Raw genomic sequence first — 23532 nt, 5'->3', positions numbered from 1 at the left:
CTTGAGTCAGTTTAGGTAGAAGGGGTAGTATTTGAGACTATGGGCATCTGGATTCGAGAGAAAAGTACATGGGAAAGTAGAGGCTATGTGGCATGTTTCAAGAGGCAGGTACATGTTGTGCTTTTTAAAGATGATATGGCCCTGAATCAGCCAGTAGACCGTTCTATTTGGTAAAAAACTGAAAAAAGTAGTCACACGAGAGTAAGAAGATAGGAGTTTTGTAGTGATTCTGCTACTCACTAACTGTGTTACTTTAGATAAATGACTCCCCTCACTGGGTCTCAGAATTCTCTTCTATATGTTGATGGGATTAAAAAAGATAATCTCCAGGGTTTCTTTCAATTCTGATCATCTAAGATTTGACTTATTACCGTCTTGTAACCCTCCCTTCTGTCTTTTCTTTCTTTTTTTGTTGTTGTTCACCATTCCTCCTTATTCTTTCTGCCTACATTTGGGTGAGAAGAAAGACAGAAAAATGTGAAATATGAGAACTCAAGTAGCTCACTAAAATTGACAAAAATACTTGTCAATATATTTGGGAGTGCCAGTTATGATATTTTTCTTGTAATAGCAGTAAGTTTATATGCTCACAATAATCTTGCTGGACTTCATGTCTAGAAATGTCTAAAACCTATTTCTGTCCAAGTGGTGCCAGTATTAAAAATACATATCTAAAATTTATCCACTGACCAGGAAGTGTCTTTAGTTTACTTTTAAAATGAAAATTGAGAAATTGATGAGAAATGTAATGAACACAGGGACTTGTCATTTTTAAAAGCAGAATGACAAGAAGAAACGCCCAGCACTTTTTGCATAGTTCACACTTGGGTCTCTTTGCCAAGAATTAATTGACTTTACATTTACAAGAGGTAACTATCACCTCTTTTATCACAAACACTTATTCTCTGGAATTTCTATGAAGGCAGTAAGATTAACAGAAATTAGACTCTAATGAAAAACTTCAGGACATTAGGATTATTCCAGTTAAATTGATAGAAAAGAAGACTTGATGGCTTGAGGATATATCTTTTCATTCATTTTTATAAGCAAAAGAGATGCTACAAAAGCACAAACAATGCAAATGTTCAGAAAGTAGAAAACTTCTATTATCAGAAGCTTTAAATTCTGGTGTCAGCATATTAAAAACTCAGAAAGGTATCTGGCAGGCTATCTTAGAACTGCTGGGAAATTGTTTAGAGCAGCGGTTCTCAAACTTCAGCCTTCATCAGAATCACCTGAAGGGTTTGTTAAATGAGACTGTTGGGCCCTCTTGCCTGAGCTTCTGACTCAGTAGTAGGTTTCAATGGGATCCAAGAGTTCTCATTTGTAGTACGTTTCCAGGTGAAATTTATGCTACTGGTTTGGCAACCACTGGCCTAGATTACAAGTAACATCTAAACTAGGACATGAGGGAGACGTAGGATTTAACCAAATTGTATGTTAATATTGGTGGGAGAAGGGATGGTGAGGAGAGCTGAGGGCAAAGACTCAGATAGATGACCCCTGCATATAGTCCAAGGTCACCTGCATGCTCCTGTAGGAAGGAGAGTGATAAGAAATGAGGCTTTTGAGGCGAGAAGTAACCAATTTTTAGAGGCATTTTATCATACTACATTTGGGTGAAGAGTCATAGATGGATTATAAACAGGGGGACAGCATAGTCAAATGTACAATATAGAAATATCATGTTGCCTCAATGTAGAGTATGGTTTGAAGGTGAGCAAGACCATTAAGGATACTAGTTAAGAAGTTACTATAGGAATAAGTTAGTGACTGGGTGCTGTATAGCAACAGTAAGGATGGAGAAAAATAGATAGATTTGAAAGATATTCAAGAGGGAGAAATTAGATTATTCGTTTGATTGCTGGAATGCAGGTGAGGGAGGAAAATCAAAGTTCATTCCTTAGCTGCTGCTTTGTTCAGTTAAGTGGGGATATTCATTGGGTTAGGAACACATCAGCAAAGAGGGTTGAAAAAGGAAGGAGTAGAGACAGTGGCAATTTTATTTGGGGAACTTGCTGATGTCCAACAGGCCACTGAGTATACAGTGCTTGAACTCAGGAAAGTGACCTGAACTGGAGATACAGATATGAGACTTGCTGGCACGTAGATGATAACTTAAACAGGGGAGCAGATGGAGTTGCTTGAGTGCAATATATAGAGTGAGAAGAATAGTGTGAGAAGATGGCCACATTTAGGAGATCCTTGAGAAACACTGCTATTTTTTCTTTTCTTTTCTTTTCTTTTCTTTTTGAGTCAAAGTTTTACTCTGTCACCCTGGCTAGACTACAGTAGCACACTCACGGCCTCCACAACCTTGACCTGCTGGGCTCAGGCGATCCTTCCTCCTCAGTCTTTCAAGTAGCTGGAACTACAGGCACTTGCCACCATGCCCCACTAACACTCCCATTTAAAGGGCAGACTGAAGAAGAGAAATCTGCAATAAAGACTGAAAAGGAGCTGGCAGAGAAGTGGGAAGAAAGTAGGAAGACAGAAATAGGACGAAAATCAAGAGAATGTGACAATGGAAGTGCTTCAGTCATGCCCAAAACTGAAGAGAGATCAAGTAAAATAAGTGAACAATATCAGTTAGATATTGGAAGAAGGTCATTGATAATAGAAGTGCAAGTCCTTACCATGGAGTTGTATAAGGTTGAACAAGAAAGATGTAGAAACTGAGAAAGTAGTGGCAAATAGATAAGATGACATACAACCTCTGGTTGCCCCCCCTTTTTTATCATTTCATCTGAATTTCATGAATTTATTTACTATTAATAACAAAAGTGGAATGTATACTTTATGCCTTTTCATACAAAGTTTTGGAAATTTCTTGCAACCTTCTGTTGCTGCTTTCCTTCAGAAATAGTGAAACTTTCTGAACTCTGAACCTCCTAAAGGTTCGTCTATGAATAATAATGGCAAAGTCATCTATATAGAAAGTCTAATGATTGTATTATTTTTACAGTTACATTTCATACAAATACATGTCTATGTATTCTTTTTTAGAACTTGGTTTCTAGGAATGAATTCATATAAGCTACAAGAGCACAAGGTTCATTTTTTTAAAATAGCAGAATTTTCTTATTGTAAGGCAATTCTAGAAAAATGCATCTTACTCTATTTTACAAAAACCAATATTATAAAATGCTTATCTTGAAGTGTTATTATGTTTCCTATTATTTGAAAGCCAGTAGACTCAGTAATGGGAGATTTGTAAGAGCTTTGCTTTGGTTTTTCTCTCTGGAAATGAGATTATGGGATTCTTGAAAATCTTGAATTCTCAGGTCATACAATAAATACCCAAAGGGTCATCTGGGAAGTATGAATGTTTCTGATAATTTAGAAGTGAGATTTCTTGATTAAAAGATTACCAAACTGGAATCATATAGATTTCCTCTGCAAAAAGATAAAACATACCTAATTAAGACATATTTTGGAGGAGGTAGTTATTTAACAAATTCACTATTAACTGTCTTTGAGATTAAGATTTTTTTTTTTTTTGAGGTTTAGATTTTCATTGAGGATTGTAAAAATTCTCAAGTATCAGAAAATAAATGATTTTCTACTCATGTTTTCCATGGAAAGAAAATATAACTTTTTTTCTCTGAAGTACTGTTTCTCAACCTAATGAAAACTCCTTGCATTAACTTCAAAACTCTCTAGGAGTTACTGGGTATAGAGGATCAAACTCTTATTAACTTATATGAATTCATTCTCAGAAACCAAATTTCCCTCCTGCCAAACTGTTATACCCACTGCCCCCAAAGACAACTTATAGTTCACTCCTTTGTACTGCTATGCAATTTTCTTCCGTTAGAATATATCCTTATATTTTTATCAGTTTTTGTTATTTCTACCTATTGATATCCATCAACACTCAAATCAAATACCACCTATTAAGTTAGTAGACTCACTAGCTACATACAATAAATACTATACATAATGTATTTCATATGGTAGCTGCTTGCAAGCTTATTTCCAGTTAGATTATAAGCTTATAGAAGAATCATATCTTATCCCCCCATGCTGCCTAGCATAATGCCTAGTATATGGTTGTCACTATATAAATGCTTGTTAAAATTATATATTTCAAATATAAAAATTAAGAATAAAGAAATTAAGAAAATTTGGAACAGTTTTCTCTTTTTTCTGCTTTAGCTAAGGTATAGATTAGGGAAATGAGTTCTCTGTGGAAAGCCTCATTATTCAAATTTTATTAATTCACCCATATACAACCAGAAACCATTATTTAAGTATTGTGATTGCAAGTTTCTTACAGAAAGCAAGATTGAAACTGGAAAAAATATTAATTTTGCAGAAAATTTCTCTTACTCCTTAGGTAGAATTTTTGAACCTTTTGATCTGATGATTACAATGTAAGCTTTCATATCTAACAATATAATTGGTCAAATTGTTGATCAAGTTTTTTAAAGTAGAAAGGCATTTAAAAAGTATATAGATACTGTAATTTAAAACACATATTCACCAGTCTTTCTGAAATAATATTTTGGCTATGTGTCTGATATTTAGAGTTCATTGTTTTCTTTCTAGAAAATCACCAAAAAGTCTTTTTAAAATTTTAATGCTTTGTTTTGGAGATTAAAATAGATGTTATAAAAATAACTCTTTGTTTCACAACCATGTATACTTATTTTATTTAATATTTAATTTAATTATATAAAATGATAGCAATGAGCTTACTATGGGAAAAAATACACCTAATTCATAGCAAGTAGCAATTGAACTGGTTGGAGCAGAAATGTTTGAGGCACAGTAAAGAGCGGTAGCAGGTTGCCTGCCAGTGTTAGAGTTGAAGGGGGAAGGTAAATAAGAATCTACTGCAAAATAACTTTCTTTACTTGATGTGTTATGCTAATTCAAGGAGAACTGCCAAAGATCTATACATAAAGGAATATATAGTGTAATACATCTGGGCTATTTCATGCATATTAGCTTCATTTTTGGATTTATAGTGATTTTTATTAAAAATTTATATTGCTTAAAATTATTGAAAGAATGGAGAAGGAAATAGAAAGTTGGGAAAATGCATTTACTTTGGCCTTGTGGAAATTGATTATGGATACTCTCATAGTACCATAAACAACTCAGTGGTTTATGTCAAGTCATAATTTTGTGACATAAAATTTCAAAATGGGAGTAGGGTGTTAAAATCAGTGAGAATATTCTAGAGATAAAATTGAAGAATGGGTGAATGGAAAATCCCTGTAGTAAGGTAGGAATTTGTTTCCACACAATATTTAAAGATGGGATAGTTCATAGATATTATCCAATTCAGTAGTTCTCAACTCTGGCTATTCATCTGGGATATATATATATATATGGAAAAACTCTGTTTTTTTATTATATTTTTATAGAATATCCCTATTGTCTTTCATAATGCAATGACCTTATTTAGTTAACCCAATGTTTAAATATTCCTCTTGTTGTTTTATTATTTCGTTATTAGTTTTGGTAATGTGACAAAATGACTATGAAGGGAGATAATATGAAATGGTTTCCAGGAAATATCTTTAATAACATTCTAATGTAAAAGCAAATAACTAGTTCAAGGAAGTTTTTGCCTTCATGTGATATTGTAAAGTCCAGCTACTTACTTTCAAGACTAGTTTTTGATCCCCCAGAAACTTTGAACAATGTTTGCTTATGGATCATTCTAAAGTACTAAGAATCTTACTTTACTTTTTAAGACATGATCAGAAGAATTTTATTATATATGAATTTATTGACTTAATGGTCTCTAATGCAGGACATTTGTTTGTTATTAGGAGATAAGCCAAAGTGAAATTAAATAAAATTATGAGCAATACTGTTTCTCTTTTTTCTCATGTTAAAACTCTGCATAAGCTGGCCATGGTGGCACTCCTCCTGTAGTCCCAGCTGCTAGGGAGGCTGAGGTGGGAAGGATCACTTGAGCCCAGGAGTTCAAGGATGCAGGACACTATGATTATGCCTGTGAATAGCCATTGCACTCCAGCCTGGACAAAACAAAATAAAACAAAACAAAAATTTCTACATAAGTGGATATTGGTGGGTTTAAATTTTACCTAGAAAGATAAATTATTTTAGAATTTTATTTTCTAAGTATGAGGTTTGTCCTCACAATTTGAACTTTTCCTTTTCCAGGGTTTTGAAGGTGTTTCTTTCACGAACAGCCCAACGAATTCCATATATGACTGGTGGACGGGTCATGAGGATGCTGGCAGTTATACTCTTGGTAGTGTTTTGGTTTCTCATTGGCTGGACTTCATCTGTGTGCCAGAATTTGGAGAGGCAGATTTCACTTATTGGCCAGGGGCAAACATCCGATCACCTCATCTTCAATATGTGCCTCATTGACCGCTGGGATTACATGACAGCAGTTGGTATGTGGTCACTTGTTTTGTGTGATTGTTTTATAATTTCTTCAATAGTATCAAAATTGACTTCTTTAGAAGCCTTGCCAGCCTCTTTCATAGAACCTATAGAAATCTTACCTAATATGGTTTTGGTAAAATAACATGAAAATGGCAGTCATGTAATGTGAAATAAAAACTTTTTCTGGAAGTTTCCATTATTTTTCAAAGGTATGTAGCTTTGTTGAGAAAATGTAATCAAATAAGCCAGAAAGGAGAAATACAGTGAATAAAGTCCATTTCTATATTCAAAGAGACTTTATGCTTTCCATCTTATCAGCTTGTCCCCATTTGATTAATGGTAGCTATTCTTGACTTATGTCTTGAATTGGGAAGAAAAGGAAGTATGGTAGTATTTTTATATGGCTTTGGCCCTGTGATATATCAGACTTTGTATGTAGGGCATTCTTTATAAAAAGATTGTCTCTGCAAAATTTCTAATTAATCTATCTTTTCTATGCTTTCCTCTAAAGATAATTTATCAGTAATTCTCTGGAGGTCTAGTATTACACAAAGACTAAGCCATGCTACTTGAAGGTGAGAGTGCCAAATCCTAACCACTAGATCACCAAAGAGCAGCTTGAAGGATTATGTGGCCGAGAAACTGGAGAACTTAGAAGTACTGAATTATGACTTGGTTCTAAAACACAAATTATGTTTTTTTGGCAACCCAGTGTTTTGAAAAAAGGAGAAGGAAAATCCATAGGATGTTTTCTGTTGTTAATACTAGCCTATTTTAAGCTAAATCTCTAAAGATACCCCCCCAAAATGAAAAAATAACCTTTTTATTTTGTTATTTTTCTCCTTAATAAGCTGCAGGACAAATCTTAATTTTATTTGACCTATGTAAAAAATAAAAGCATGAGTTTAATTCCCATTTGTTGTACCCTTTATATTTGTCAATTGTTGGTTGACTGCTTACATCTAGTCTTTTGCAGGAAGCTAATAAAATATTTATTTCATTGAAAGTTCAAATGAAGGAATACTTTTCTGATAAATATATTTTAAGAATCTTATAGGCCTGATATTTATAATAATGAAGCAATATAAGTATATAAAGGGAATGATTATAATATATAAAGTTAACTACTATGTTTTGAGCAATATAACTCAGAAGATAAAGCATAGAAATAAGATAGGAAGCAAGTCTGGATATTAAAATTAAATAAATAGTATAACTAGTAAATTTCTACTCAATAAACCTCTAACATTATTTTATGGTTTCATTGCAAGTTAGCCAAATAGGAAAAATCATTTCTTTGTATTACTATGAAGAAAAGGCCACTAGATTTTTTTTCCCTGTTTAACAAAAATATTCTCAAAATACATCAAGATATAAACAAGCAGATAACTTGGCCTATTAACCTGGAGTTTTTGTGCACATTAAGATTTGAGACCTTTATGACATTTGTTTTGCACTCTGAAGAGGGTCACATTTATGATTTCTACATAGAAATATATAGGAATATATAATAGTAATTGTTAGTAACCTGCAATTCATTTTATATAAACTTTATAGACAAATAAGTATTATATGCAGTCACAATCCACTGAGTATTTATAATTTCTCTCGTACTATGTTGAACACTTTGTGGGAGACGTAAGATGTATAAAGGCCTAATTTCTCTCATCAAGTAGCTTCCTATTGGTTTATGTAGATAAATGAGAACTGTTAAAAATTGTTAAAAAGCAAAATTAGGTGGTATAGACTCTTGGTTCAGTAAAGAGAGACAACAGTTTGGACCAGAACCCACGTGTTTTTATAAAGGAGAGGTTCTTTGGCCATGGGTAATATTTAGATTATTGTAAAGAGTATGTGTAAAGAGCATTCATGTGACAATAATGATGGATAGAGGGGGTAGGAATTGTATGAAACATGAAGGAAATGCCTAACTAGAAAAGAAGATTATGTTAGGATACATTGTGAGTAATGCTGGATGGCTAAGTTTACTGTGAGTTTATTATATTCATTATAAATCATATTGGATGGTTAAGTTTAATGAAAACATCTTAGAGGAATTTTGAGAGCCAGGAAAGTGATGTGACAAATCAGTAAATTCAATCTAGATGGCTTTCATTAAGTATTTTTTTAAAGTGAGATGTACCAAATTCAGATATTTGAGAGTTAGAATCATCAGTAGGGAAAAAGAATGGTTCTCAAAGTGTTGCAACAGAACTGGCAACAGCAGCATCACCTGGAAACTTGCTAGAAATGCAAATTATTGAGATAATAATAATTCTCTCCACCTGGGATAGTGGGGTCCAGCAGTTTATGTTGAATAAGTATTGTAGGTGACTCTGTTGGAACTACTAACTCAGTGGAAGGAATCAGATGAACTTACTGGAACATAATGACAACCAATCTCAACTGTGCTCTAGCCTTTCCATAATACTACTGTTTCCCTAATTAACCACTAGAACATTCTTCACAGTGATTATTTCAAGTCTTGTATTCACTCTTCATACCTGCAAGCTATCCATGTTTCTTTTTTCTCTTAGTAGATGTCTTCTACTTGAAAAAAGTAAATAGGTATCATCAAATAGAAATGTCATCAAATTAATTCCTACATGTTTTATAAATCTTTCTATATTCACACCCATTCTTGTCTTTTCTTCCTCATATTATCTAAGTTAAACCCCAACTTGAGCCACACTCATCTAACATTTTGACCACCTCAGCTCAAGTGACCTCTCTCATATGAACTCTCCCATATGTACTTTCTGTCATCTCAAACTCCCCTACCTCCAAAATCACTCATAAAAGAATTCCATTCTAACCACAACTTTCCTCATGGTAGACTATTTTTATTGTACTTAACTGCAACTAAATTCTGGTTCTCTTCCAGAGAGAAAGCTTACCAGGCAGAAAATTTTTCCATTTGCAAGGAGGAAACTATGAAAAAAATGAGCATTAAAAAAATATGTAAATTCCAGATAATACCAGGAAAGGGACAGTGAGGGCAAGGAGGACCCTGAGACAGTGAGATAGTGCAAGAGAGAATGAAGATTCCTACCTGTGAGAAACGAACTCACCTGTCCAAAATCAAAGGGTGAACACAGAGTCATGGAGTGCAGCAGAAGCAAGACTTTAATGACAGCCTTGCAAGATTGGGTGTCTGGTGGGCAGGCACCCCCAGAGCAGTTACAGCAAGCAATTTATTCCTAGTGCACAGGTCCCTCTCCCGGTTTCTCCTTTGCCAAGAACTGTGAGTTACAAGCTCTCCTGTCCATCACCTAAGGGGTTTTGCCCCAAATAAGGTTAAAATAAATACCTGTTGCTGTTTGATTGGAGGGCACCAGTTTCCTTATTTCTAAATTTCATTTTGCCTAAGACGATGTGACTATTATCATGCCTCCCTTTTTTTTTTTTTGAGTTGGAGTCTCACTCTGTCGCCCAGACTGGAGTGCAGTGGCCGCTCCCGGCCACCGCAGCCTCGACCTGCTGGACTCCAGTGATCCTTCCGACTCAGCCTTCCAAGTAGCTGGAATTACAGGCATGCGTTACCATGCCCGGCTGATTTTTTTGATTTATTGTAGAGATGAGGTCTCGCTGCTATGCCTCCCTTTTTAACGGACTTTTGGTCACGTCTGCTTCCTAATACATGTCTTGGTCGTGTTAGTAGACTTCTTTCCATTTTATGAATATAAATAATCCATTATCTCTCACACTAATTTGGAAGGACTGTAGAGAATGTAGTTCCTTGGGCAATTGCCGGGTCCCAGTTAAGGCAAGGAGGTAGAGAGAAGCTAAGAGAAGAGACTGATTGTGGTGGCAGGATCTAAGTCCTTGCTTTAGGAATGAGAGAAAAGTAGCAAAACTTAAGAGGTAGGAATGACACTAATATCCCCACAGGGGTTAGATGATAACATTAGGGTCTCAGAAAATCAAAAGACGAATGATAAGAGTGCAGGGGTCAAGAGATAAAAGGAAGTTAAATTTGGGGTGATGTTTTGTTATTTCTTGATCATTGTTTTTGTCCTGTAAACTACTAGAACACATTAGTTCCCATAACATGCTTGTCCTGCAGCGACGCAGTTCTCTATGAAAAAAGTCAGGATGAGTGACTTAAAACAGGAACAAATATTTGGAACAAGAACTGCCATGAAAAATCTGATACATGTAGTTGCTGTAATTTTTTTTCATACTATTCTATAACAATTTTCATTTATTTCTCTTCCTGTATGTAGCATTGAGATATTCTGTATTTAACCTCTCTTAATGTAATGTTTTCTAATGTGTGGCATATGCCTCTTTTCAGTTCTCTTTCTGTAGTTTTATAAGTTACATGTTTACCATTTGGCTGTTAATCAAGAATAAATCCATATATCTTCAGTCAACTAGAAAATCTGTACTGAAGGGTAAATTATTCTCTGGTTTTTTGTTTGTTTGTTTGTTTGTTTGTTTGTTTTTTGAGTTGGAGTCTTACTCTGTTGCCCGGACTGGAGTGCAGTGGCCGCTCTCGGCCACCGCAGCCTCGACCTGCTGGGCTCCGGCGATCCTTCCGCCTCAGCCTTCCAAGTAGCCGGAACTACAGGCATGCGCTACCACGCCCGGCTGATTTTTTTATTTATTGTAGAGATGAGGTCTCGCTGCCCAGGCGGGTCTCGAACCCGTGGGCTCAGGCAATCCATTCACCTCAGCCTCCCAAAAGCGCGGGATTACAGGCTGAGCCACCGAGCCTGCTATTCTCTGGTTCTTAAACAGAACTGTTTCCTTGTAGGTGGGGCTGTGGAGAGGCAGGAGACAGGTTTAATAAGCTTGAGGTGGTGGGATATCATTGTCAAGAAGTTGTATATACTTACATTAGTGAAAGGAATTAGTTTAGAAAAAAGAAAAGAAGGGATGACTAATATATTGGTATAGTTGCATTTTGAATCAGCTTTACCTATCAAAAAATCTACTTTTAAAAATAAATATGAAATTAAAAAAATGTGAAAGAGTGAAATGCTAGTTTTTTCCACTAACATAGAGCTCTAGTTAGAATATGGATCATACATTTAAAGACTGGGCCCGTTCTATTTTTGTTTATTGCAGAGGGCTGCCCCAGAACTGCTCAGATAGATGATTTTCCTACTGCAAGGGTTTCAGAAAGAGAAAACAGGTGTAGAAAATAGGTTGGAAAAATCTCTGAACCTACATGAGCCTCAGTTTCTTCTTTGAAGAAATGTTTTGAAAACATAGAAAGGGGAAGAAATGACTTTCAGAATCCCATTGTCATGTATGTCTATCATTTTCAATAATTTTATTTGTTCTGTATAAAAAATGTGAGATAAGCTTATTGGAAAACAAATGTTGCTACTGTGGAAGACAGATGAACACTGGGCCGTGTAAGAAGCACTTTCAGGCCCAGTAGTCAGTTTTTTAACAAATGGTTTTATTTGTCTGCTGAAAAAAATAATTTTAAAACTTGGATAGAACATTTCTAGATCAGGTTAGAATTCCTATAAGAACTTAAACTGCCATACCTCTTTGAGAATCATCTATATCTGTAATGGAAATAATACCATAGTATTTCCACAAGTTATTATTATATGACTCAGCACTTTGCATTTTTTTGAGTACATTTAAATATATTTTCTATAGCTCACTGAAGATTAAAGTCAGGAAACTTCCATCTGCTCACCTCTCTTTCAAGTCCCTATAGCTATATGCGTCTCAGCAATAAACCTAACCCTGTATTGTTCACACTGTATCCCTGGCACCTAACAGCGTATCTGTCAGTTGTAGGCGCTTGATAAATATTTGCTGAAAAAATAAAGAATGAGCTCAACTCCCTTTTCATGTAATATTTTCTGTGTCAGAATTAGGCCAGTGTGGGGAAATGTGTTAAAGCTAAAAAAACTCTAGAAGATACACACTTGTCGCCAGTTTCATTTTGACGGTAAATGTGTACATTCAAATTTTGGGAGGTTTTTTGAACAAGTTATATAAACTAATTGATAATTGACAGACATTTTATGAAACCTTACCCTTGATTTCTCCAATAGTCACCATAATAGATTGGTAGAAATTCAGCATGACAAATGAAAATTATAATTTAAAGAATATTACATAGTATAATTATAAATATTGAAGCAGAATAAAATGGATTTGTTTTTTATGAAAATTTTGACTATTTTACTATCCCCCTAGAGCTATGTAAAGAATAAAGAGGCTGAGACTGGGAAATATTCTTCTAAATTAATGAAAAAAAACCAAATAAATATTTCAAGTCATACTCTTTTTTAAATGTTGGTAGTAGGATTACCATATCTTTTTTTTCTAAATCTAGCTACCACAGTTGGTAAGTTGGTAGTCAATTGTCCATCTTCAGAATTTTTTGTAATAGCATTAAAACTTGCCATATTAAAAAGTCCAAACTTCATTCCCCTGTGGGTTTCCTAATTAGTTGGTACAAACTGGCAAAGAAGTAGAACTGGCTTCTCATGCTTGAATTAGCCTTTATAATTTTGCCCTAAGAGGCAAGTAGAACATATCTTGACACCTAGATTTCAGTATCCTGGCCAGGGTCTTCCAAGATAGGGCTTCCAGATTTGAAATATATTTATTTAATAACAGAGGTGGTGATATGGTAGAGCTCATCCTTTGATATATTTCGTTGGATAGCATTCAATTTCTGATTACACATTTTTAACACAAATTGAAGATATTGAAGCAGAACCAGTGACTAAAATAAGTTAGAACAAGTGGGCTGATTGTTATCTACAAGAAACAACAAGATTGCAGAACAGCAGCTGATAGATGGTAGCATCAAGAACCTTGCCTTCCACAGCTAAATCTGTGCATCAGACTGGTGCTGACCTAGACAAACACACTGTACAGTTTCCTCCAGAAGTTATTATACTAGGTGATGAGAATCTAATGTGATAAAAATAAACATAATATTAGATGAGCATGGTGGTAATTTTACTTCCATCTCTAACCTGGCACAAGAAGCCATATGTACATATATACAAAAAGCTCTAGCTTCTATTTATCTACCGTTTTTTGTTATTCCCTGTATCTTTCTATATCACTGAGATAGCCTAACTATTCTCAATGGCATTTATATGATCTAATAACTGTTCCCTGTCAAGAACCCTGTTATAAATTAAGTTTTATCCCACCCCCATCTCGTCATGGTTGTAAAAAGTCTACCAATACATGAGATATCTCATGGTTCTGGAAATTTCTTAGAGCTTGACATCCCTTGTTATATATCTTATTCATCAAATTGGAAAGAAAGACATAGATAAAAATATAAGCAATAATTAAACAGGTATGATAGGCTTGGGTTCACATTTCATTTTGGAATTTTAAAATATTTATGCTTTCACTCCACTGTTAAAAAGTACTAGTTGGTTTCTATGGATTCACAGGAAATAGTGTCAGTACAGAAAATATAATCTTTGCTACATTGACATACACTTCTTTGTTCTCCTCCTTCCTTGTATAATATTTTAAACAAACAAAACAATGTGTTCAGTAATTTAATTAGTCATATGCCAATGTTTAGAAAGAACTGAAAAAAATACGGTAACTCTTTCATTGAGATATACAAGGAATTCTAAAATAGCAATTGTTTTTAAGGATTGAAATACTTAATTACCCTAAAAGATTAGGCTTTATTATGACAGGTGGAATGTGATATAAGCACCATTTAATGAGTATTGCAGAAAATAGATGATACTTCCTCTTCATTCAACTTAGATTAATGTTATTGATTGAGGTTCATTGCATACATTTTCTTTTATTCCCATGTACTTTATGCCTTAATTCATTCTGCATTACTTGTTACCATTTTAAACATGTATTTTTAATTTTCTTTTATTTTTCATTTTTTTAACATAATTCATAGATTCACATGTATTATTAATTTTCAGTCAAAGGATAAAAGCCTGACCACACTGACAGTTTGTTTTGGCTTAGGCAATATCACTAGAAACTCTACATGATTTTTTCAGCACCGGCTTGAGTATTTTCAGAATGATTGAAGTGGAGGTTATCTTTTTATTTATATACAACCTTTCCTGAAAACTGCTTTACTTCTTTGAGAAGTACTTATTTATATGACGCTGAAGGGCAGAGAGAAAGAATAATTCATTTATACCTTAATTTTATATTTGCAGTGCCAATTTTTTTTTAATTTGAAGTTAAATTTTGTCACAGGACAGAGGTTGCCTTGGAACAGGGTTTGAGTGACATGGTGCTAGTTATTAAGCTGTTCATGGTGATCACAGTTTCTTCTCTGGAGTTTCAGCTTCCTTGTGGAACCCTAGGATTTGGCGGGGGGGGGGGCAAAATAAGAAAAAAAAAACAGCCTCTCTTTTGTTGCTTGAATAAAGATGCCCCGTAGATTAGCTCAATTGCCAGCAAGATTGGAGCAGTCCTTTTCCTTGTATTAAAAAGATTATCATAGTTTAAATAACAGGTTGATAACCCATATGGACTGCAAGTTTCAATGTATTCTTACAGCCCCAAACATGATTTCTGCAGTACTCTTAAAGAGAAGAGCCTGATGCTACCATTTATCCTGAGATGAGATACATATTAGAATATGGAAGAGTATAAAGGTCTTCAGACTTCTCCTGTTTCAGCTTACCAGGACCCACTCCCTGTAGTAGTCAAAACTCTGGGATAAGTAAATAAAAGACACCATTGGTCAACAGAACAGCGAATGTGTAAAAACTGCATGAATACCTCACTCAGTGGTCCAGCAGTATCCTGAGCCAGTCTAACTCAGCAAAATTGTCTCAAAAGATTTTATAAGCTATACATTTATAGTAACTTAGAAGGAAATTTAAAAAAATTTTTTTTTGAGTTGGAGTCTCACTCTGTCACCCAGGCTGGAGTGCCATGGTACACTCCTGGCCACCCCAGCATCGACCTTCTGGGCTCTGGCAGTCTTTCTGCCTCAGCCTTCCTAGTAGCCAGAACTGAAGGCACACGCTATCACATCCAGCTAAGAAGTTAAATTTTTTTAACTTCCAAAGGAGAAAAATGATACTGAAAGTATAAAATAAAGGAATAAAATAATTTATCCTTTCTCTTTGTCCTTTAGCATAATTTAAATAACTGTGCCTTAAAGACGTAAAACTTTTTTCATAAAGGTGAAATATAAATAGTAAATACATAAATAAATAAATGACTTCCTCTGCAATGTTTATAAAAGCACTCAAGCTAGTGCTTCAGAAAGTTTGTGTGAGTTTCTGGTGATGCAGCCCAAGCAAAGACAAGTAAATTATCAAAGCTGTCAGACTTTTATAAAAGATCAAAAAATAAAGATTCATTTTTATAATGGTGACAACTGATCCCAAATTCATCTCCCTCCCCACATAATAATGCACATGGAAATGATAGGAAGAAGGAAGGGGAAAAGGTAGTTTGCTACTCGCCCTTGGCCCTGTGCTCCAAAAGTTCTCTCACCTTATTCTGCCTTTGTGAGCTCTTCACATGCATGATCTTTTTAAAAAATGTTATTTATTTAGACAGGGTCTTGCTCTGTATCCCAGACTGGAGTACAGTTGTGCAATCATTGTTCATTGTACTCTCCATCTCCTGGGCTCAAATGATCCTCCCACCGTAGCCTCCCAAGTAGCTGGGACTAGAGTTGTACACCATCATGGCCAGCTAATTTACTTATTTTGTATTATTTTTTCTTTGGGGCTGTGTTTGTTTGTTTTGAGGTGGGATCTCACTCTGTCACCCAGGCTGGACTACAGTGGCAAGATCACGGCTCATCGCAGCCTCGACCTCCTGGGCTCAGGCAATCCTTTCCCCTCAGCTTTCCAAGTAGCTGGGACTACAAGGCATGGGCCACCATGCCTGGCTAATTTTTTATTTTTATTTTTGTAGAGATGAGGTCTCCCTATGTTGCCCAGGCTGAACTTGAACTTCTGGGCTCAAACAATTCTCCTACCTCAGCCTTATTTATTTACTTTAGAGACAGGATTTTGCTATGTTGCCGAGGCTGGTCTTAAACTTCTAGGCTCAAATGACCCTCTTGCCTCAGCATCCCAAAGTGCTGGGATTGCAGGTGTAAGCCATCACACCTGAAACCATTCATGACCTTTAATATATGTCCATAAGCTCTGAGGTAGCTAGTTTTGCCAAAGTTCTGCCATGCCATATCAAACTAAATATATTATATCAACTAAAAATATTAAATGTATATGCCAGAGAGTGACAAAGGTATACTTTCTGTCCCTTATCCACTTAACATGCAGTGAAGATAAGGAAAAAAACTTGGCCCAGGTTCTAGAGATGTGTGAAAAGAAGCAATAAGGAAGCCAGCCTGCAAATTGTGTGACCATGCACCGTAGTTCATGCCTCACAGAGCTCCCTAGCAGTGAGTGGGCAAGAAAACAGAATAATCAAGTCACGGTGTGACCTCGTATTCTTGGTATGATTAGCCATATTATTTCTTGGTATTCCCAGCAGTATCTCTGATCCTGGCTCGAAATTGCAGCATTCAGAATTATACCTCAGCCTTCTTAAAAGAGTCACAAGATTTACAGTAAAACCTTCACAAATATAAATAATGTAGAGAATGCACTTAGCACAGTTCCTGTCACATTCAAAAGAAGTCAGCTATGAAATCAGATGGAGGGAACAAAAAGTTGTGAGAAAAATTCCATTAATTACCACAGGCTAGTCAATTCTAATTAGCATATTAGTTGTTCTAAATACAAACAATTGCTGCCTGGAAAAATATGTGTTTTCTTCAGTAGGATAAAAATATTTCTGAGGGTTTTGTCTATGCCTATGGGACAAAAGAAAACCTCAGCATAGGGATGTGATTTAGGGAGCCTTGGTTAGGGACTAAGAGATGTGGCTTCTATGCTCAGATCTGCCACTCCCAGGATGAGGACAGCTGGAGGAAGGTCTCTGCGGACATGTACTGTGGCCATCCTGCACATCCGTTTGGCTTCCTGCTTCCAGAGAACTGGGAGGGGAGCAGACATCCAGCCTTCATTGTTATGAAGCTATGAAGCACACAGCAGCGCCCCCTTCTGTGTGCTTCTACATCCCAAAGCTGAGTAAACTGACTGCTGACCAGCAGAGTAACTGCAGCTCACCAGCCACCCCCTTGTCCACCACGTAGACACCAAAAACACACCTTCCCATCAGGAGGTAGAATAAAGTCACTTCTATCTTTGAAATTCTATCACAAGTGGCATTCTCATGGTTTTAATCAGTGTAACTCTCAGAACTTCAAAAAAATTTTTTTTATTTTAAAGATATGGGGTACAATTCAGGGTTAGGTATATAAATGTTCATTATTCAGGTACCCTTGTTGATGAAGTGTGCCCCTCTACCCTGGCAGATTCCCACTACTGCCAGCCCCCACCCCCACCCTGCCCCTGGCAGATTCCCACTACTGAAATCCTTTTTTTATAGCATTATGATAATTGTTCAAGGTCCGCTTATGAGTGAGAACATGTATTTTAACCAAAGAAAAGGTAGATAACCCTCCAGAATATTTCAAACTTCTATATGCCAACTGAACCCTAGAAAGCTAGAATTTGAGATACTGTCAAGCATTATCGCAGTTGTCTGCTTTAATACTTAAGATAATCTCTGTGCTGCCCACACTATTATTAGAATGAAAACAAAATAAGCTATCCTGGGTAGAATTGTAAATAATTTTTTTTTACTCTGTAATTTTTTTCAGTGGATAGAATGTAGAGAAAAATAGAAGAGGATATTAAAAGAAACACTTGGGAAATGAAGCTTAAATGTTTTATCATTTATATACTTATTTATGCCATGTGAAAGTATGTTTTAGTGGGCTAGGAAGGGTACAATGTTATGAATACAAAATTTGCCTTTGAGCAACATTTGCACTTTGAAGTCATTTTCCTCCTAGCACTTGTGGGTGGTCTAAGATGACAGAGTGGGGGGCATCTTCAGTGTCAAAGAACTCATATTAACTCTCATTTCATTCCTTGACCCAGCCCTTCGAAAAAATCACTTGAAATTATTACTTTCACTATGCCATAATAATTTTTTAAAGTCTATGGTAGTTAGCTTTGAAACTGAATGTTATCCCTTATGGATTAAAAATAAAAGACTTCGGTTTTCTGGAAGGTCTGTTGGATCTTTAAATATAAATGTAGTCCCCTTTTTGACTATTCTAATGCCTCTCATCAAAATCGTTTAACACCAGAAATTATTTTCTAAAGCCGAACCACAACACATATTTCGACTCCACATGTAATAACACTGCAAATTTGTTAACATCTGCATATTTTCTTTACTAACTGCAGTTCTAGCCTGAAGTTAATTATATAAAGCTGATTTTTTTCCCAAGCACAACTTTTATATATCACATTTAGTTTAATTGGTGTTTTGAGTAATAAATTGTTTTTCAACTATAGCATATTAATTGACATTGCTAATGAAATTATTTTAACGTCCAGCTTAACTATTATGAGAAATTTATTTTGTCTTATTTTTTAAATATAATTCTCCATTGTAACTCACTAATTAACCTGACGATTACTTTCCTTTTTTTGAATCTTCAGTATATCATTATATCAAAACACTGCACTCAGTAGCAAGATATACAGTTTTTACAATGCAGCTAAATGTGAATCCTTCAGCCACAGCATATTTTTGTACTAGTATTGTTTAATAATATTTTTGCATTCAGCATGTTTTTTATGCCAAGCACAGTTACATATACTTAGTGGTGCATCTGTAAATTCAGATTGCCACAGTTGGCACTATTGCCAGTATGATATTTAGATCACTCATAGGCCTGTTTAAAGAAAAACTTGATACAAAATAAAGTTTAATAGAGTTTATCTGAACAGAGAACAACTCATGAATCAAGAAGCACCAAAACCAAAAGGAGGTTATGGGTTTCATTGTAGTAGCCTGAGCATTAAGCTTATATAGGCTGAATATGGAAGCAAAGTTAAAAACAAAAACAAAAACAGAACAACAACAAAAAAAAAAACCTTGATAGGCTAGAGCTGGGTGTTTGCCTTATTTGGGTATTGTTCAGTGGGAGGTCCCAAGTTAGCAAACCGATCAGCTAGTTGGCTGTCTATGATGGGTTGAAGCTTCATTTAAAATTAATCAGATATGAGGAATGCATCTACCTTAAGTTTCTGTTTTCTTGCATAAGGGCTCCAGGAACAGAAACAACCCCAGGCTAATGGCACCCTGCTTATTTCGCTTTAACAGGCTCTGCAATGTTAGAAAAAGGGCAAAGAAATAGAAAGGCTACATCTCTAATGATTTAACATGAAACTAACTTCCCTTAGAGCCACTCAAGTCAACAAATATTTATTAAATTTTATCTATGAGGGCTCAGTACTGTTGCTGTCACACATGTGGGAAAAAGGAGAAAACATAATTGAAAGACTCAATTCTTGCCCTGTAGAAGGCATATCTAGTTGACACGGGGGGATGTGCAGGGGGGACCTTTGGGGGGAGAGGGTTTGACTAATAAGAACCCATGAATAATTTTTTTCCAATTTGATATTGCATTATTCTCTGCATGATGTCGTATAGATAGTTTAAAACTATAAGATGTTAAAGGAAATGAAATTCAACGTAGAGTTATTTCAGGAGGCTTTGTGATAGAGGTGGAACTTGACCTGGACTTTTAAAAAACTGATTAAGAATTACAAATGTAGGTAATAGGACATTTCTGGTAGGAGCAATGGCATAAGCAAAAACTCAGAAACAGGACTAATCTTTGGAGTGTTCAGAGAATAATGGGACTTTCTGGGTCAAGTAAAAGAGTTGGTGTCAGGGCACACTGGGGTATCATGTTAGATATGTATTATGAAGTCCTGGAAATGCCAAGATGAGGCATTAGTAAAATAATAGTGAGCTGCCAGACATTTCTGAATGAAGATGCACTGGTGCCTCACAAAAGGCTGGCCTGAGGGCCAGAGACCAGACTAGAAGTCAGAAATCCAAGCAAAAAAGAATAAAGCCAAGAAATGTGGGGTTCCCTTATAGACTTTCTTTTGGGGCAGGAATTATTTCCAGCATCACAAGTAGGTATGAATGAATCTCCTAATAGACTTGTAAAATCCAGTGGTGGAGATTTGGACAGGTGATCAAGGGGGAGTTTCAGAAAAATGAACCTGTTACTGTTATGAAGAATGGATTAACCCAGGCTAATGAGTTTACATGGGCCCTTGAGAAATAATTTCAACAAATAGGGAGTGAACTGATAGGGGCTTAGGCAAAGATTGTAATTGTGCACGCTGAGAGGAATTATTAATACATGTAAAAATAGCTCAAAGAAAGAGATGTAGAAATGAAAGTTGGCTCTGAGATTTCAAATGTTGAGATAGAAAGCAGAAGTGGTTCCATGGACCAAAATACAAGAGTTGGGAAAGGAAATTGTATGTGAAGATCTCAGAATTTCCTGATTTCCTTTTCTTGATCCATTGAGATCAAGACTGAAAACAACATTCACAGAATATGGCCAGTGACCTCCTTGCTTAATAATTTGTAACTACACTAAATCTAATGGAGAGTCTGGAGTGAAGCATATTCTTTTCTTTGGCTTCTGGCCACATCAGGGTTTGTAACCAGAGTAGCATCTAAGATATTTGTTTATTTAAAGGACTTTCAATAACTGAAGCACTTTGAAGTACTTAGATGCTGGTAGAATATGCTGAAACTTTGGCAGGGAAAACACCTTGGTTCTTGAATGAATGATCAGTGTTTTGATGGACATCAGTGTTTCTGTTTACGAGAAGATTACAGCTAGGTGATGCATTTGATGACATGTTTTCTCCAAATTAGAGCTTTCTTCGTACTAATTAAATATTGTCTTCCAATAAGGTCATGTCACTAAGATAAAATAGGTTGTGTAGATTATCAATCAAAATGAGTTCGTTAAAATAGTAATGTTCAGTTTGAAAAAAAAGTCAAATGAGAAGTTTAGTAATAAGAACCATTTATGTAACAATTACTATGTGTCAGAAACTATGTTAAATGCTTTACATGCACTATTTGATTTAATTAGCAAATATTCCCATGAAATATGCACTTTTTTGCAGAAGAAGAAACTGTGGCCAAAGAGGTTAAAAAAATTGCCAAAGATTAGGCAAAATTAGTTAGGGATAGAGCCAGGTTCAGTATTAGGGCTACTGTGATTCTGAAGTCCTTATTCTTAATTGCTACACTGTACTTGTCTCTTCGGGTTTCAGACATAAAACAAGGTGATTGGGAATTTTACTATACCTTTCAGCACTCCACCCACAAAAGATATGATTTCGGTCATGTGTGAAGAAACATTGTTTCATTTCTAAAATACGCCACAGACTGTTTAGCAACCTGTGTTCTCACATTGCTGGCAACAGTATCTTTATTTATTGAACTGGGCTCAGTGCAGTCAGAATTCAGGTTTCTAGGAGCTGCATATAAACACGTTACAAACCTTTTGTCACCTTGACAGCTTTATTGTGACCCATATGCTCCATGAACATCCTAAATATAGGTTGGAGATATGGAAAATTATTTTACAATTGCTTTACAAAAAAGTCAGATATTAGCAAAAAATTCTGAGTTTAACCCTGTTAAAAACAATAACAATGGGGGGGGCATAACAACACAAAGATTACCTGGTCCTATACTGGGGGAGAGGGCCAATTGGAGGCCCAGACTTCACCTACATGCAGCCTGCTTTTGTAGTTAATTCTTACTTGTACCCCATCTCTATAATAAAATAAAATTTAATTTTAAATAAATGGTACCCCCACATGATCGAGCAATCTCATTTCTGGGTATATATCCAAAGGAAATAAAACTGAAAGATACCTTCAATAAATAAATAAATAAATAGCAACAACAAGGCATACCTTTGAAAAATCTTTTATACACTGAATGAAATTTAAAAAATAAATATATGGCATCTGTATTTGTATGTGAATAACACTTTGTAAACATCTATTTCTAACTAAACTTATGGTTTTTTTAATAGACACAAAATGCATGCTAAAGAACTAAAAACTTTTTTCTTCACCTATAAAAACTAATGGAAAATTGTTTGTTTGTTCTTCTCACAGCTGAATTTTTATTCCTCTTGTGGGGTGTTTATCTCTGCTATGCAGTGCGGACAGTCCCATCGGCATTTCACGAGCCGCGCTACATGGCTGTTGCAGTTCACAATGAGCTCATTATCTCTGCTATATTCCATACAATTAGGCAAGTGATCTGTAGAGCTAGTAAATAACTGTTTTAGTTTTCTGATGTGTTGCGGTTTAATTTAAATAGCAAAATTGGGTAATATGCATAATAGAAAGACTGAGGAAGGATAGTGTTTCATAAGTTGACTAATTTCTTTATTACAGAAATGGCAAATTAATAGGATTTTTTTTAAACTCTGTTGATCTTAGCCTTTCTGATGTGTTGCTTATTGCCTTCATCTATTTTGAAGGTAAATTTTATGTTATTGTGCTATCTTAACCCATTTATGGGAATGTCTTTGTATATTTATAATATGTAACATTTTTTGTTATGATGGTATAAAGCAATATATGCATACATTGTAAAGCAGATATAGAAACTATGTTTTCACTCATGGTTAACATGCTGGTTTATGTTTTCAAAATCTTAATATTCAAATAGACAGTTTTCATGTATGCATTCTGCTCAATTCAAAACAAAACAAAACCAACTACATCAATCTGATGAACAGATTATTGAGTATAATGGGGTTTTGTCACTATCACACATTTTGGCAATGAATTTCTTGGATAAGAATCTGTAGCCCAATGCTCTGTTTTGTGATTATCCTATATATCTCTATATCAGATGATAAATACAAAGGAGAGAGTAGCTTATGAAGTGAACAAAATGAAACATATATAACTTATCTTCTGGGACATTTTCCCTGATTCAGATTTTAAAATAAAATTAAAATCTCAGGGCAGAACTTAAAAAAGGAATCCTAGGCTGAGTGTGGTTGGTGACTCACACCTATAACCCCAGCACTTTAGCAGGCCAAGGCAGGAGAATTGTTTGAGCCCTGGAGTTCGAGACCAGTATAAGCAACAAAGCAGCCCTCATTTCTACAAAATATCAAAAAATTAGCCAGTCATGGTGGCACATGCCTGCAGTCCCAGCTACTTGGGTGGCTAAGGCAAAAGGGTTGCCTGAGCC

At 35.4% G+C, this 23532-nt stretch overlaps 1 protein-coding gene across 1 annotated transcript in view; it reads left to right on the top strand.

Moving 5' to 3' along the window:
- Window positions 1–23532, top strand: part of GPR158 (G protein-coupled receptor 158) — a 62963-nt gene that overhangs the window by 25204 nt on the left and 14227 nt on the right. Inside the window, exons 3-4 of the mRNA XM_008057866.1 lie at window positions 6145–6383; window positions 22437–22575. Coding sequence (XP_008056057.1) covers window positions 6145–6383; window positions 22437–22575 — 378 coding nt within the window. The remainder of the gene's footprint in view (window positions 1–6144; window positions 6384–22436; window positions 22576–23532) is intronic.

Source organism: Carlito syrichta, unplaced genomic scaffold (genome assembly GCF_000164805.1).
Source record: "Carlito syrichta isolate Samal-C Ts95f unplaced genomic scaffold, Tarsius_syrichta-2.0.1 Scaffold88599, whole genome shotgun sequence".
Classification (NCBI taxonomy): domain Eukaryota; kingdom Metazoa; phylum Chordata; class Mammalia; order Primates; family Tarsiidae; genus Carlito; species Carlito syrichta.
This window is presented reverse-complemented; position numbering and strand designations above follow the sequence as displayed.